This window comes from Cervus elaphus, chromosome 19, assembly GCF_910594005.1.
Source record: "Cervus elaphus chromosome 19, mCerEla1.1, whole genome shotgun sequence".
Taxonomy (NCBI): Eukaryota; Metazoa; Chordata; class Mammalia; order Artiodactyla; family Cervidae; genus Cervus; species Cervus elaphus.
In genome coordinates this window covers 71992880-72008773 of record NC_057833.1, presented here as the reverse complement: position 1 = coordinate 72008773, position 15894 = coordinate 71992880, and the positions used below count along the sequence as shown (strand labels likewise).

Here is a 15894-nt window from a genome sequence, read left to right as displayed (position 1 = left end):
AAGCAACGTCCCTCCCAGTCCCCTTTGACTTTCTGGCCTTCATATCCCATTGTCTTGTGCGTCTAACTTTTTTTTTTTAAACAACAGGAGTGATAAATAAAACTTTTTACTGCAGATGGAGAGATGAAACTAAATCAAGCCAGCCAATTAACCTGTAATTAGTTGCTGAGAGCTGAGAGAATGAGGAAGCCACAGTTGATGGCATCAGTTTTTAAACATTTTTATTACCAGAAAAAAATTCAGATCTATGTATCAACATTGGTTATGCTCAGTAAGGAAAGTACTTTCTTGGAGGCACATTTTTATTATTCGTTAAGCACTTTGGTTAGAGAATCCCTCAAAGGGTCAGATCTGGTTTATGTCCTGGTGAACATTCAGATTTTGCTCCCGATAACCAAAAGAAAAGCAGTGTGAATCAAGATCCATTAATCCTTCACCCAGGATAGAGAACTTGATTTTTCATCAGGCTGAGGCAAGTATTTCTCCCTCAGATAACTAGAGTGCCTCCTGCTTATCTTGCGCAGTTTCTTTTTCCCTGAGACTGAGGGGTGGTGGTCCAGTGTCCACCATGGGGCATGAAGGACCCAAGTCCATGACTGCTTCCAGGACAAGACAAGAGCACTACGTGCCTCTGCCTAGGGGCTGGATCTGGGCACTAAGGTAACTGGTGAGACAGGTGACTTTCAATAATGTTTCAGTATAAAGGTGGATGTTCATTTCTTTTCGGGAAGCTTAGTGTTTTGTCCAGTGACCTGGTCGTGCCTGGCAGTGGCTACTGCCAGGAGCAAACTGGTAAACCACTGTCTGCTGCTGGAACAAGAGCAAACTGGACAGATCCCAAAGGGTCCAGCACAGCACCTTCAGCAACATAAACACTCATTTAAAAGTGCCCGCAGAGTGCTGACATTCAACCAGCACAACTAAACACCACTAGGTGCCAGTGGGGCGGTTCGTAGAGCAGCAGGACCTGCCTGCCTACCTGTGCCCAGGCCCTGCAAGGCTTGCAGCAGGAGGACCACTACCTGGGGTAGTTGGGGGAGGGGGACTGGGGCAGCTCAGGAAAAGGCTCCTCGCAGGCGAGCCCCAGACAGAAGTCAGGGGCTGCACTGGGGGCCCTAGGACCGGCGGGAGCAAGGCCACAGGGTGCAAACCTCCGAGAGGCCTTCAGGGTTCCTGGCAGGAATGGTGGGAGCAGGGGGGCATCCAGGCATCTCTGGCTGTCTGAGGGAGAACAGTTGGCTGGGGGAGCGTGGCTGGGGGAGCGTGGCTGGGGCTGCCGTCAGAAGGGGAGGTGGCACCTCTCTGGGTCCCTCCAGCCCTGGGGTGGGTGAGAAGGAGATGGGGCCCAAGGGTGACACCAAGCCTGGTTCTGGCCCTCATCAAAGCTCTATGACCTTCACAGCCACACTCCCAGGAACCCTGCGCATGTGAGCTGCCCATCCTTGTAGGTCAGAAGCAATTCCAGGACTTAAGACTTTCCAACCTGAGCCCGAAGTCCATGCACGCCAAACCAGAGGCATTTAGAAGCCAGAGAATTGAGAGACAGCACCCTAGAGGGGGCGTGAGGGTCGTCCCCGTGTGGGGCCACCCACGACCCTTCACCCCGTGTTAGCTCAGGCTCCTGCTTTTCTCATTAGGAGACAACTCTAACTTCTAGAGGTAGCCATGCTGGCGCCCCACAAGCTGGTTGAACCGCGACCTGGGGCGGGGCCAGGGTGCAGCATCTGGCTCTCCTCTGAGCAGCCCCGGACACTCACCGAGTCTGGTCCCCCATCCCGGAGCGCCCAACCGGCTTTGGTGAACAGCGAGGCCCAGCCTCTCCTGCTGGGGTGATAGGGAGACTAGCACGTCCCTCAGCCAGAGACAGAGGCAGGGAGAGTTGGCCCTCGACAGCGCGCGGCAGGATGCGTACAAGGCGTAGCCGCTGGTCTCCCGATCTCGGTGGTTGGTCAGGAAAGCTCCCAGCCCCGCCCACAGCTAGGCCAGGTACCGACCGCTCCAGGCGGTTCCATGAACGCAATGCGCTGTATCCAGCATCAAGGTTCACTCTGTTGCTCCCCTCACCCGTGCTCCTCTAGCCGGAAATTGCTCCACCAGCTGAAGGCCCCGCCCCCGCAGCAGGCCCCGCCCCGCCCCAACTTCCCCTGGAACTCGGAGACCAGCACCCCCTACCCGCCCAGGCACCCGCAGGCGTTCTCTCAAGGGTTGCCAGCGAGGGCGCTCTCGGGGTGCAGACGGGAGAAGCGCCCGAGGGCCCAGATGGGGAAGACGTTTCTGTAGCTAGTGTAGCTGATGGCGCAGGACTTGTTGAAGACCCCGCTGATGTTCTCCTGAAAAGACACAGGGGTTAACACAGCGGCTCCACTAGGTGGAGGACAGCTCCCTGAACCGGACCCTGACCTCAGCAGGCAGGCTTACCACCCCCCACCTCTAGGACCCCAGGCCCTAAAGCAAACCTCAGCCTGGGCCACCAGCCCCTTGCAGGCTCATGTGGACTCACCAGAAGGGGGGGTCAGCCTCCCCTGATCTCATGACCCCATGCCCTCCCACACTTCCTTTTCAGTAAGGGGCCACCGGTTCAGCCCAAGGTGTCTTGGCTGTGAGCTTCTCTCCTCCAGCCCTTCCCTAACACCACCAGCCCTGCCACCAGCCCAAGCCATTAGGACCTGCCACTGTCACAGACCTGCTTCCAACCCTGGTGATGTTTGTGACGCCCAAACCCTGCAGGTGAAACCCCGCCCACAGGCCATGAGGGGTCTCGGGCCCTGTTGTGGGGGGAGCCACACGTACCTGGGGCCAGTCCCCGTTGGGCAGCTGCTTTTCAAGCAGATAGCTGACTCCTCTCTCCAGGGCCGCCACATCAGGGTGCCTGGGAGAGAGGGGCACTGAACACTCCCGCCGCCCCCCTGAATGAGACCCCCTCCGGCTGGGTCCTCAGGCTCACGCAGCCAAGCACAGGGATAAGGATGAGAAACACCGCCTGATGATGGACACCCTGAACCTCTAGGCCCGCTGGGAACAGCCGGTCCTCCAGACACCCCGGGGAGCGGGAATGCCACTGGGATGGAGACGAGGGGGCAGGAGGGCAGCCCACCTGTGGCCAAGCGAGCTGTCCCTGCCATGAGCAGTGCTCTCCCGTCCACCTGGCCACCGGTCCTCAGGGGCCTAACCTCGCTCACTGCTGGATGAGGCACCAGGAGGCACGATGGCTCAGGTCAAGGTGCAGCCTGTCTGCCCCGCCCACACCCTTGGCCTTCCTCTGAGGGGTTTAGGGAGGTTTCCCAATGGCCCCAAATCCAACATGGGGCACAGACTGGGGCACCACATACACGTCCGTGTGCATGACTCTGTGTGTGCATGTCATGTGTGCATATGCCTGAGTACATTTGTGACACAGCCGCTGCAGGTGCTGCTACACAGTCATGCCCTGGCAGCCCTGTGCCCTGGCTGACCTTGTTCAGAGGCCTTTTGCAGGAACCACCACCTGGCCGTGCGGACCTGTCACCTATCAAGGTGACCTCCCCCTCCCCCTGCTGCCGTGCCCACCCTGGCTGCCGGCTCACTGTCCTTCCTCCGCCCGACCCCGCGGCTCCGGGAGAGGCCTCAAGCCCCCACCTGACGGCCATCAGCCCCATCAGGGCCCAGCACGTGTTGTGGATCTGGGACCGGGCACTCTGCACGTAGCGACGCTGCTCGCAGGACTCGAAGTCCTCCCCCCAGCCTCCGTCTGCCATCTGTCGGGACAGCAGGAAGTCACAGGCCCGGGAGATCTCTGCACAGGCAGCCCTGCAGAGACAGAAGACTCAGAGCCATCACTCTGGGCAGGGTCCCTGCCCCTCCTCACCCTGGCCAGGCTTCCTCAGGTAACGGAGATGGGGGTGTGGGCCCCCTGCACTCAGCGCGCCAGAGGGGAGGTGAAAGGGACAGAGGTACCAGCATCACAGGATTTTGAGAGATGACCAGACAGCTGCAGATGGGCTCCCGAAAGTGACACAACCCAGCCTGGCCAACCTCCTGGCCTGTGGCTGCTCCTGCTCCAGCCCAGATGTGGGACTTGGGAGGGGTAGGTGAGCTGGGGGAGGGCAGAGGGCCAAAGGCTTCCTGCCCCACACTAGCCAGAAGGCTCTGCAGAGCAGCGAGGCACAGCACCTCATACATTTTTCTGGAAAACTGATCTTATCTCAATGTTTAAAAGCATGTAAAAACAATCCCAAAGTCAAACATCTGAGGAAGAAAGCCCCCAGCAGAGTATTATGCTGAGAAGACGGCCTCCCACCACAGCACAAATGCCTGCACTCACCCATTATGGTAGGTGTGCCCCATGCAGGCGAAGGCTTCCAGCCCAAACCAGGTGCCGTACGTGAAGCACACGCCCCAGGAGCTGGAGGAAGACAAGGGGGAACAGTCCGGTCCCTGAGTTCTCAGTCACGGCAGAGCGCCAGACAACAGGCTGCAGGCACACCTCCAGCACCCTCTGGAGTGCAGGGAGGGGCTGCATCTGTTTTCAAGAAAAACATCCTCAAGCCTGCAACACGGAGACAGACCTGCCCAACCTGGCTTCCACGGACAGCTTCACAAGCCAGATCCAAGCCCAGGGGAAGTGGGTGAGGAGCCATCAGGCCACCAAGTACTTCCAAAGCCCTTGGCTACACTGCCCAGCAAAATGCTGAGCAGTGACTGTAGGGGATGGCCCAGGAGCATGTCCAGAGACTTCTGGGCAGCACAGTGCCCCCCTCCTACCCCTGCCCCTGGCATCTGCACCCACAGGCAGCACTCACCCTTCCCAGGAGCCATCAGGCCTCTGCTTCTGCCGACAGAACTGCAAGCCCCGCTCAAGGGTCTCCCTGCAACACAGTGGGACATCACAATGTCCATTCCAGCAAAGCAGCAGTGCACCTGCTACCCTCACCCCCCCCTCTACCGCCTCAGAAGTATGAACATCAGTCAGTTCAGTTGCTCAGTCATGTCCAACTTTTTGCAACCCCATGGACTGCAGCACGCCAGGCTTCCCTGTCCATCACCAACTCCTGGAGCTTGCTCAAACTCATGTCCATCGAGTCGGTGATGCCATCCAACCATCTCATCCTCTGTCGTCCCCTTCTCCTCCTGCCCTCAATCTTTCCCAGCATCAGGGTCTTTTCCAACAGGTCAGTTCTTCTCATCAAGTGGCCAAAGTATTGGAATTTCAGCTTCAGCATCAGTCCTTCCAATGAATATTCAGGACTGATTTCCTTTAGGATTGAATGGTTTGATCTCTTTGCAGTCCAAGGGACTCTTAAGAATATTCTCCAACACCACAGTTCAAAAGCATTAATTCCTCAGTGCTCAGCTTTCTTTATGGTCCAGCTCTCACATCCATAGATGACTACTAGAAAAACCATAGCTTTGACTAGATGGATCTTTGTCAGCAAAGTAATGTCTCTTCTTTTTAATATTCTGTCTAGGTTTGTCATGGCTTTTCTTCCAAGGAGCAAGCATCTTTTAATTCCATGGCTGCAGTCACCATCTGCAGTGGTTTTGGAGCTCAGCGTTTCACATGAGATACTCTGCATATAAGTTAAATGAGCAAGCTGACAATATACAGCCTTGACGTACTCCCTTCCCAATTTGGAACCAGTTCATTGTTCTAACTGTTCTGGTTAGAACTGTTGCTTCTTAACCTGCATACAGATTTCTCAGGAGGCAGGTCAGGTGGTCTGGTATTCCCATCTCTTGAAGAATATTTCACAGTTTGTTGTGATCCACACAGTCAAAGGCTTTGGCATAGTCAATAAAACAGAAGTAAATGTTTTTCTGAAACTCTCTTGCTTTTTCAATGATCCAACAATGTTGGCAATTTGATCTCTGGTTCCTCTGCCTTTTCTAAAACCAGCTTGAACATCTGGAAGTTCATGGTTCATGTACTATTGAAGCCTGGCTTGGACAATTTTGAGCATTACTTTGCTAGTGTGTGAGAGGAGTGCAATTGTGTAGTCTGAACATTCTTTGGAATTGCCTTTCTTTGAGATTAGAATGAAAACTGACTTTTTCCAGTCCTGTGGCCACTGCTGAGTTTTTCAAATTTGCTGGCATATTGAGTGCAGCACTTTAACAGCATCATCTTTTAGGATTTGAAATAGCTCAGCTGGAATTCCATCACCTCCACTAGCTTTGTTCATAGTGATGCTTCCTAAGGCCCACTTGACTTTGCATTCTAGGAAGTCTGGCTCTAGCTGAGTGATCACATCATTGTGGTTTTCTGGGTCATTAGGATCTTTTTATATAATTCTTCTGTGTACTCCAGCCACCTCTTCTTAATATCTTCAGCTTCTGTTAGGTCCATACCATTTCTGTCCTTTATTGTGCCCAATATGGGCATGGTCTCCCTTAAAATACATAAAATAAGTACGAGCATGATCTTCCTTAAAATACACAAAGACAAATGGTTCATAGAGGAGATACAAGGCTGAAGGAGCAGCGATCACAGGTCACAGGAGGAGAGCGAAGGGGCAGATAAAGAAGGAAATGAAAGAGAAAACCTCAGGGACAAGCCCACAGGAGAAGCAGCTACAAAGGGGATCGGTGTCACCAAAAACAGGGTCAGTGACATAGATAGGTTTAAGTCGCACAAATGAAATTTTTTAAGTAAACATAAAGTGAGAGAGAAAATGATACATTCAGAGGGCAGAGAAGATCCATCACAGGCCTAACTGATACTTCTGAAGAAGACCGGGTTCTCTGAAAAAGCTAGAGGTGAAGGTACGCATACAGCCTCAGGATGGCCCACCCCCCACAATGCTCACTTGCCCCCAGGCACTCAGCCCATGTCATCCGTGAGCGGTGGCCCATAACCTGCATGGAGCCAGCTGACCCTGCAAGTTGACAGTCACTGCCTCCAGCTTCCCCTGACTGGTGGATGGACTCCCTGGCGCTACTGGACCCACCCTTGCTGGTTCTCATGGAGCCACTGTACAGAGGCCTACACAGCAGGAACTCAAGGGTGGCTCCAGCCAGCAGTCAACAAGGACATGGGACCTGGGGCCAACAACCCACGAGGGATGGAAACAGGCCAACAACTGCACGCATTTGGGGCAGACCCCAGTTGAGGCTCAGGTGAGGCCCCCATGCTGCCAGCATCCTGATGGCCACCTAGGGAAGTCCAGAGCAGAGGCCCCGGCTCAGCCGTGCCTAGACTCCTGACCCACAGAAACTGTGAGGTGACAGACATGTGTTGCTTTGAGCGACCAAGTCTGTCATAATACTGTCACTCAGCAAGAGATACTAGTACAAAGGATGAAGGAACAAATAAGTAACATCAGCAATGAAAAGAGTGGTATGACTCTAGTTTTAGCAGAAATTAAAAAGTGAGAAAAACACATACATTTGGAAACTTAGACAAAATGTACAAATTACTCAGAATATTAACTTATCAAAACCGCCTCAAGAATAAAGGACATGAATAGTCCTACAACTACTAAAGATATGCATAAAAAACAAACTTTGCCCAGAAAAAGAACTCCAGGTCTAGACAATTTATAAGTGAAGTCTACTAAATCACCAAGAACAATCATTCTAATCTTATCAAACTCTTCTAGGGAATAGAAAGAGGAAGGAACATTTTCCCTCATTCATTCTGGGAGCTTAACATAAGCTTCTCAATCAGCCAGATAAGAGTGATGTGGTAAAGTAAAAACTTCAGGCTGTTCATTAATGGACACAGATGCAAGCTTCCAAATGTCATTCTTAATGGAGAAATATTAGAAGCATTGTCCTTCAAAATCAGGAAATAGAACAAAGATGCCACTATTACCAGTTCTGCTAAGCAAAATACTGAAGGTCTCAGCCAGGGCAATGAAACAAGAAAATGGACTACAGGCCTATGGAATGAAAGGAAAAATATGTCATTTGTAAGCTTTCTCTAAGAGAAAACCCAAAAGAATCTATAAGCAATTATTCAGAACAAAAAGAGTTGCCAAGATGGATTCACTGGTGAATTCTACCAAATATTTGAGGAAGAAATTATACCGTCTCTACAATCTCTTCCAAAGACAAGAAAGAGGGAATTCTGCCTAATTCACTTGATGAGCACAGCATACTAAAAACAGATAAGGACATTATAAGAAAGGAAAACTATAGATCAGTATCTCTAGTAGCACAGGCATTAAAAAATCCTCAATAAAATATTACCAAATCCAATCCACTCATGTATGAAAAGAATTAGATATCACAAGTGAGAGTTATCCCAGGTATGAAACAACTGGTTCAACACTGAAAAATCAAATAATGCAATCTATCAAATCAATAGGCTAAAGAAGAAGAAAAATCACATGACCAAATAAACAGCTGTAGAAGAAATATTTACCAAAATCTAACACTTACTCATGATAAGAAAAGCTTTCAGCAAGCTAGGAACAGAAAGGAAGTTCCTCAACTTGATAAAGGGCAGCCACAAAAACCTATAGCTAATATCATATTTAGTGGTGAGAAACTAGATGCTTTCCTGCCAAATCAGGAACAAGAATGTCTACTCTCAGCACTCCTATTCAATTTCATATGGGAAGTCCTAGCTAAAGCAATAGGACAAGAAAAGGAAATAAAAGGTATACATATTGGGGGTGAAGAAATAAAACTGTCTTTGTTCACAGGTTACCTGATTATTTACAGAGAAAATCCCAAAGACTCAACCAAAAAACTCCTGGAACTACTAAATAATTACAGCAAGGTTTCAGGAGACAAGATTAATATACAATAGACAATTGTTTTCCTACCACAATGAACAATTCTATTCTGAAATTAAAATCACAATACCCATTATGTTACCCCCCCAAAATTTGTAATGCGCAGAGTGAATCTGAATGTAAACTACGGACTTGGGATGACAATAATGTGTCAATACCGGTTCATCAATTGTATATTTTAAAAAAGTGTATCAAATTAATGCAGGATATTAATAACAGGGGAAACAAGGTGGGAGAAAAGTGGCTAAACAGGAACCCTCTATGCAATCTTTCTGTAAACCTAAGACTGCTATATAAGACAAAGTGTATTAGCTTTATTAAAGTTTAGCAAACTGTCTAGCTAGAAGACCAATATCAAAATCAGTTGCAGATGATCCTGGAAAGATGGCAGGGCAGGCAGCACAGGAATCCCTCTCCCACCACGACAGCTGCACTGGAAGAATGTGTCCAACATGACTATTCTGGAGGCCTGCCAACTGCTGAAGGACTGGAGGGTGCCTGCTCTCAGCTCTTAGCACAGAAGCACTCCCCATCCCCTACCCCAGGGCCCGGCAGGCAGTTGTGCATGTGCCCTGGAGCATCTGCAGGACCCAGGGTGGGCTTCCCTGGTGGCTCAGGCAGTAAGAGTCTCCCTGCAATGCAGGAGACCTGGGTTCAATCCCTGGGTTGGGAAGATCTCCTAGAGGAGGGCATAACAACCCACTCCAGCAGTCCTGCCTAGAGCATGCCCACGGATAGAGGAGCCTGGCGGGCTACAGTCCATGGGGTTGCACAGAGTTGGACACAACTGAACAGCTAAGCACAGCACAGCACAAGAGAGCTTTCTCCTGTGTGGGAGGACTGACTGCAACTTCTTATTTCTCAAACTGTGGTCACAGACTATTGGAGAATTATGATTAACATTATAATTAGCTAATGTTAAAAAAGAAAGACTGCTGTGCATTGATAGTTTGGGTTAGCAGTTCACAAACTTTAACTGTCTATGAATCATCTGGGATGTTAGGTAAATGCAGGCTCTGGCTTAGCAGGTCTAGAGCTCCCAGAGACTGTGATGTGTGTCCTATACTGTGATTAGGGACATAACACTTGAAAGGGCCTGGGCACAATGTTCTACCTGCGCCAGTGCCTCTCCTCCTGGTGAGCCTGGATTTCCTGGCTGTTTGACAAGCCCACCTTAAAAAGTGCTGGCAGAGCCCCACTGAGGTGCAACCCAACTCTTCTGACCTTTAACCTGTTCCTGTTTTCTCCCCACTTCAATATCCTTTTTCTTTATGCTGAAGGACTTCATTCTTCTTTGGCCTCGCAAAGATACAGGTACCTGTGCTTTTAGGTGTTGTTTTTTTTTTTTTTTCAAGAAGTTTTATTGAGGTATAACTGACAGATGGTATATTACTTGAAGTATATAATTTAGTAAGTTCTACTACATGTATACACTTGAGAAAGCATCGGCATACTCAGGACAATGGACAAACCATCCCTCTAATGTGTCCTTATGCTCCTGATGCTCCCTCCACCCTCTGGAAACCAATGATCTGCTTCCATTACAAAGATCAATCTGTCTTTTCTCAAGTTCTAAAGAAAAAGAATCATAAGCATGTAAAAGAAAAGAAAATATATATATTATCTATCCCTCTATCTATATAAAGAAATAGTATATACTTTCAATTTTATCCATAATTTATAGGTAGATTTATTAGAGATTCATTTATCATCTATTATAAGTAACAGTTTCATAAAGTACAAAATAGAATGCATGCATGGCATATACTGAAAACAAGAAACATGTGTCCATTTATTAAACTTTTCTTTCAGTTAGTTCCATGGTTTTACATGCAAAGCTACAGGCAGTAATGTACACTGTATTTCTTCTAAGGAATGACTCCACGTGTTTGAAAATCACCATTCTCATAGGACAGCAAATTGAGTAACAAAGGGCTGTGCACCAGTTAGAGGCCAGCACAGCCACACCACTCGTCCTGCCCCGCACACACAGTTGTAACTCCTCCAAGCCAGGTGCAACCACTCTCTGATAGGCCCCTGCTTTGTTGCCTTGTCTTTTCAGATTTCAGCCAGGGAGCAATCTTGTAACTACTTGCAAGGCTGGGGATTCTGGTGGAGTTTTCAAAGACAGTCACAGCTGATAGTTGAAGCTGCCACCAGCTTCAGAAGTTTTTCTCCCATCTTTCAAATCTTTATTCTGCCTACTCAACTCAGAGAGCAACCCCCTTCAGCAGCTACATGGGGATCCTGCATCCCTGCCTGTTCGGTCCTTCCCACTCTAGCAGAGAACACCGGGATGAACCTGTAGACACAAGGGAATCTCATAATGTAACTTCCAAAAAGCATATGGTTTATTTTAACTGTATTATGTAGAAAGAGTTCACAATCATTTGCCTGTAGTTCACAGGCAATTATGCTATCCTCTAAGAGTGACAACTGGCTTCCCAGGTGGTGAAGTGGTAAAGAATCCGCCTGCCAGTGCAGGAGACGCAAGACACGTGGGCTTGTCCCATGGGTCGGGAAGATCCCTTGGAGGAGGAAATGGTGTTGCTGCTCCAGTATTCTCATCTGGAAAGACCCATGGACAGAGGGGCCTGGCAGGCTACCCATGGGGTGGTAAAGTCGGACACGACTAAGAACTGAGCACACACACACTCCAGAGTGATGACTGCCTTGCATCCTTTCTAGATAAGCTTTATATGTTTTTGAAATTGAGAAAATGACATTTGAACTAATAAAGTTGAAACTACAGCATTTAAAAAAGAGGCTTTTCAAAGAAAATGCAAACTGCCTATAGCAAGTTCCCTTGCCAAAACTGATTTGCAAAAGAGCTAAGCTTGTTCCTTTGTTTACAAAACTACAAGAAATAATACGGATGAAAAAAGTGGACTATATAGGAGAAGTCAGATGTATGTTTTCAGTAGAAAGCATGAGGGATAAATAAATACGCATTTTCGTTGAAGGAAAAAAGAAAGTTATTTTGTTCTAAGGTAAAATGATTGTTCCAGAATAAAAAAGGAAAAAGAACAAAACCTGAATGGATGTAAAAAGCTGTAGGTTTATAGAAAAGGAATCTTAAGAGAGGAATTTTATGTTCAGTCAACTAAGATTAGAATGGATTTTATGCTAGTTTTTTTAAAAGGAAGAATTTTAATATCAAAATCACACTGGTACAAAATTAGAATTTGTTTTTCTTTGTTAAAAGGATATTTTTCTTAGATTGTTGGTCTGATCTTAATAAGAAAGATTTTTGTTTACCTTTAATATAATATGCCTAAGAAACTAAAATTCTATGATTTGTCTTTATCAGGTCTTTGATTACTTCAGAAAACTGAGTCTTCTCTACTAAAAGAAAGAAATGTTTTTTTACAACTATCTAACTTTCATTATGTGTTAAATTTCATGGGAAATATTGTTAAATAAGAAGTGAGGCTGAACTTTTTTAAGGAAATATTTATATGGAAATTGTTAATATAAATATTCCAAAAAACACAGGCTTTCTTGGTGGTTCAGCAGTAAGAATCCACCTGCAATGCAGGAGACACAGGTTCGATCCCTGAGTTGGGAAAATCCCCTGGAGAAGGAAAAGGCAACCCACTCCAGTATTCTTGGCTGGGAAATCCCATGGACAGAGGACCCTGGCAGGCTATGGTCCATGGGTCACAAAAGAGTCGTACGTGAGTTAGCAACTAAACAACAATCAGAAATCATGAAATTCCCAAAAATCTGGTATGCCTTGATATAATGTCATCAGTCATAATACCAATTATTATCATTTACAGTTATTATTTTAAAAGTTATTATTTGTTTTACTTTGCAGCTTTTGCAAAAATATTCCTGCAAAAGTGCTTCATCTTCAAAGAGATTCATGGAAGACTCTGACAAGTCCTCTAGAATGAAGGTTTCTGATAAGTTTAGGATCAAAACACTGAATTGGGTAAAAATTTCTATAACTCTGACGGAAAACTGGTGAATTCATAAAACTGATAACAAAAGATCAAGAACAGCAAGCATTAATCACTGGAGACTAAATGAACTGATGAAGGTAATTATAATTTTTATAAGTATAATTTTATAATTTTATATTTTTAATTATAATTTTTATAACTTCATTTAAAACATTGCTCATTCTTTATCATTTCATTTTCTAAATTTAAAGAACCCCTTTTCTTCTCTTTTAAGCTATCTTTAACTTAACAGCAATTTGGTAAACAGTTATCTTTTTCTCCCAATCTGATCCCCCCAGATCGAATTCTGAAACTCCTATTAAACACTCTAATTTTTCATAACAATACATATTTGTGAAAGTTCAATACAAATCTGTTCCAGTAACAGGCCATAACTGGACAATTCCTTGGCTTGTCCTCTTAGCCTAGAGAGACGCTGAAGGTCTAATCTGAGATTCCTTATGAAAAGCTTCAGCAAAACAGATTTTAAAAGCTTACATGGTCAGTCACTATTCCAGCTACACTTACATAAATAATCAGGACAAGTTTATTGAAAGTGGACTTGGGTATCTTTGACAGAAACAGAGGTTACTATGGATAGAAAAACTATTCTTCAATAATACACCATTATGTACATTAGATGGGAATACCAGACCACCTGACCTGCCTCTTGAGAAATTTGTATGCAGGTCAGGAACAACAGTTAGAACTGGACATGGAACAACAGACTGGTTCCAAATTGGGAAAGACTATGTCAAGGCTGTATACTGTCACCCTGCTTATTTAACTTATATGCAGAGTACATCATGAGAAACGCTGGGCTAGATGAAACACAAGCTGGAATCAAGATTGCCAGAAGAAATATCAATAACCTCAGATATGCAGATGACACCACCCTTATGGCAGAAAGTGAAGAACTAAAGAGCTTCTTGATGAAAGTGAAAGAGGAGAGTGAAAATGTTGGCTTAAAGCTCAACATTCAGAAAACTAAGATCATGGCAGCCGGTCCCATCACTTCATGGCAAATAGATGGGGAAACAGTGGAAAGAGGGCAGACTTTATTTTGGGGGGCTCCGAAACCACTGTAGTGGTAACTGCAGCCATAAAATTAAAAGACGCTTGCTCCTTGGAAGAAAAGCTATGACCAACCTAGACAGCATATTAAAAAGCAGAGACATTACTTTGTCAACAAAGGTCCGTCTAGTCAAGGCTATGGTTTTACCAGTGGTCATGTATGGATGTGAGAGTTGGACTATAAAGAAAGCTGAGCACCAAAGAATTGATGCTTTTGAACTGTGGTGTTGGAGACTTTTGAGAGTCCCTTGGACTGCAAGGAGATTCAACCAGTCCATCCTAAAGGAGATCAGTCCTAGGTGTTCATCAGAAGGACTGATGTTGAAGCTGAAAGTCCAATAACTTGGCCACCTGATGCGAAGAACTGACTCATTGGAAAAGACCCTGATGCTGAGAAAGATTGAAGGCAGGAGGAGAAGGGGATGACAGAGGATGAAATGGTTGGATGGCATCCACCGACTCAATAGACATGAGTTTGGGTAAACTCCACGAGTTGGTGATGGACAGGGAGGTCTGGCGTGCTGCAGTCCATGGAGTCGCAAGGAGTTGGACAGGACTGAGTGACTGAACTGAACTGATGATGTACATTAGATGCTAGTATCATTAATTGTCTTTGAAGTACTGAATCCTGAATTCTGATTTCTTCCTGTATGTAAATAGAACTCTTGAAACTAACACTTCCAATTTTCTTCCATCTTCTGAGTTCACTACAAAACGAATGCTGCCCTTTTCCCAAACCTTGCAAGCAAAAGCTGGACAACTTGATACAAACTTCAACAGCTCATGCGAGGACAGTCTTCATGCCTGTTGCTATGTGGCCACTCAGAAAGATCACCAGAGACTCACACTGAGAACCAGGAATATCTTACCTGATTGCCACGCCTGTCCTCACATCCTCTGACAATGCTTTGAACCCAACACCTAGAAATTGTCTCAACTGGCTGCTCCCCAAACTCAGAAACTGAGATTATAATTTGCTTTAACTATTACTCATTGTTTTCTTTTGTTTCCATAGAAATGCCTCTCACTGAATTACCTGATGGCTCAGATCATATAAAGGCTGATTTGGGGGAAGCACATGTGCAATACTGCCTCCTGAAGTAAAGCCCCCTATGTGTCTTTCCTACTGAGGAACGCTGAGGACATTCAGTTGCTGACACACTATATGTGTCTACATAAACAACGTTTAAAGTTTTTGAAAACTGAGTCAGAAAGCTAATACCTGAATCCGATGATAAACCATTTGATTTACTTCATTGATTAAATTTTGGCTCTGGGAAATTTTTCAGTCTTGACTGTTGTTCTTTTTATAGTCATCACATTAAACTCTCAGTGGTTTTAAATGTCTCACTCACATGCAGCCACTCACATGCCAAATGCTATCCATCAGAATGAGACAACTGGATGAAATCTGCAATAACCACATGAATGATGAACATCATGACTACATGGCCCTCCCATCTGTTGATTCAACTAATGAGAAAAGAGACAGCAATGGTAGAGACAAAGAATAATGTGACACTGGCTGGTGATCCTCTCAGCCAGCCAAGACAGTGACCAAAAAAACTGAGTGCAGCCTGGAAAATTCCCCAAGGAGACAAAACCAGCTTAGTCATACAAAGGCTAATTTAGCTTACTTTGCAGGACTAACTTGACCTGGGTCATTTCTTGTTTACACCTCTGGAAATCATAAAGAAAACTGCTTCTCAAACTTGATACAAAGTAAGCACTGAAAATTTTAATACTGTAAACCAATCATTGTGAAGAATAAACATTTTGTTTTCTCACAATATAAGCTGCTTTATAACAATATATACCCAACTCTCATTCAGAGTTTTGGTTTGAGCACTCTTGGTTTGCAAACTGTCTTTTTGATGTGTACATGATAAATTGTTACTAATTACTGCTTCAATGATTCATTGGTTTCCCTTTAGCTATTTAACAAAATAAAAACCTTTGACAAAATCTTGAACAAAATACTTACCAAGTCCAACAATCTATAAAAGGGAAAGCACATAATGACCAAGAATCATGAAACAATAGAATCATACAAGGATGAAGGAAAATCTGCAAAAATTGCATAGAAGCCCCGTAACACAGCAAGTCCACATCCACATCCTCAAGAAATGGGAACCTCTATGCCCCAAAAGACAAGT

General features: G+C 45.9%; 1 protein-coding gene across 2 annotated transcripts in view; it reads right to left on the bottom strand.

Annotated features, from left to right (window-relative positions):
- Window positions 1–204: 204 nt before the first annotated feature.
- The window catches only part of LSS (lanosterol synthase), a 30569-nt gene continuing 14879 nt past the window's right edge, over window positions 205–15894 (bottom strand). For both annotated transcript variants that reach the window (XM_043874549.1, XM_043874550.1), the window contains exons 18-22: window positions 4779–4844; window positions 4301–4381; window positions 3616–3786; window positions 2791–2869; window positions 205–2330 (exon numbers count right to left, since the gene is read on the bottom strand). In XM_043874549.1, the coding sequence (XP_043730484.1) occupies window positions 2199–2330; window positions 2791–2869; window positions 3616–3786; window positions 4301–4381; window positions 4779–4844 (529 nt within the window). In that variant the 3' untranslated portion in view covers window positions 205–2198. The remainder of the gene's footprint in view (window positions 2331–2790; window positions 2870–3615; window positions 3787–4300; window positions 4382–4778; window positions 4845–15894) is intronic.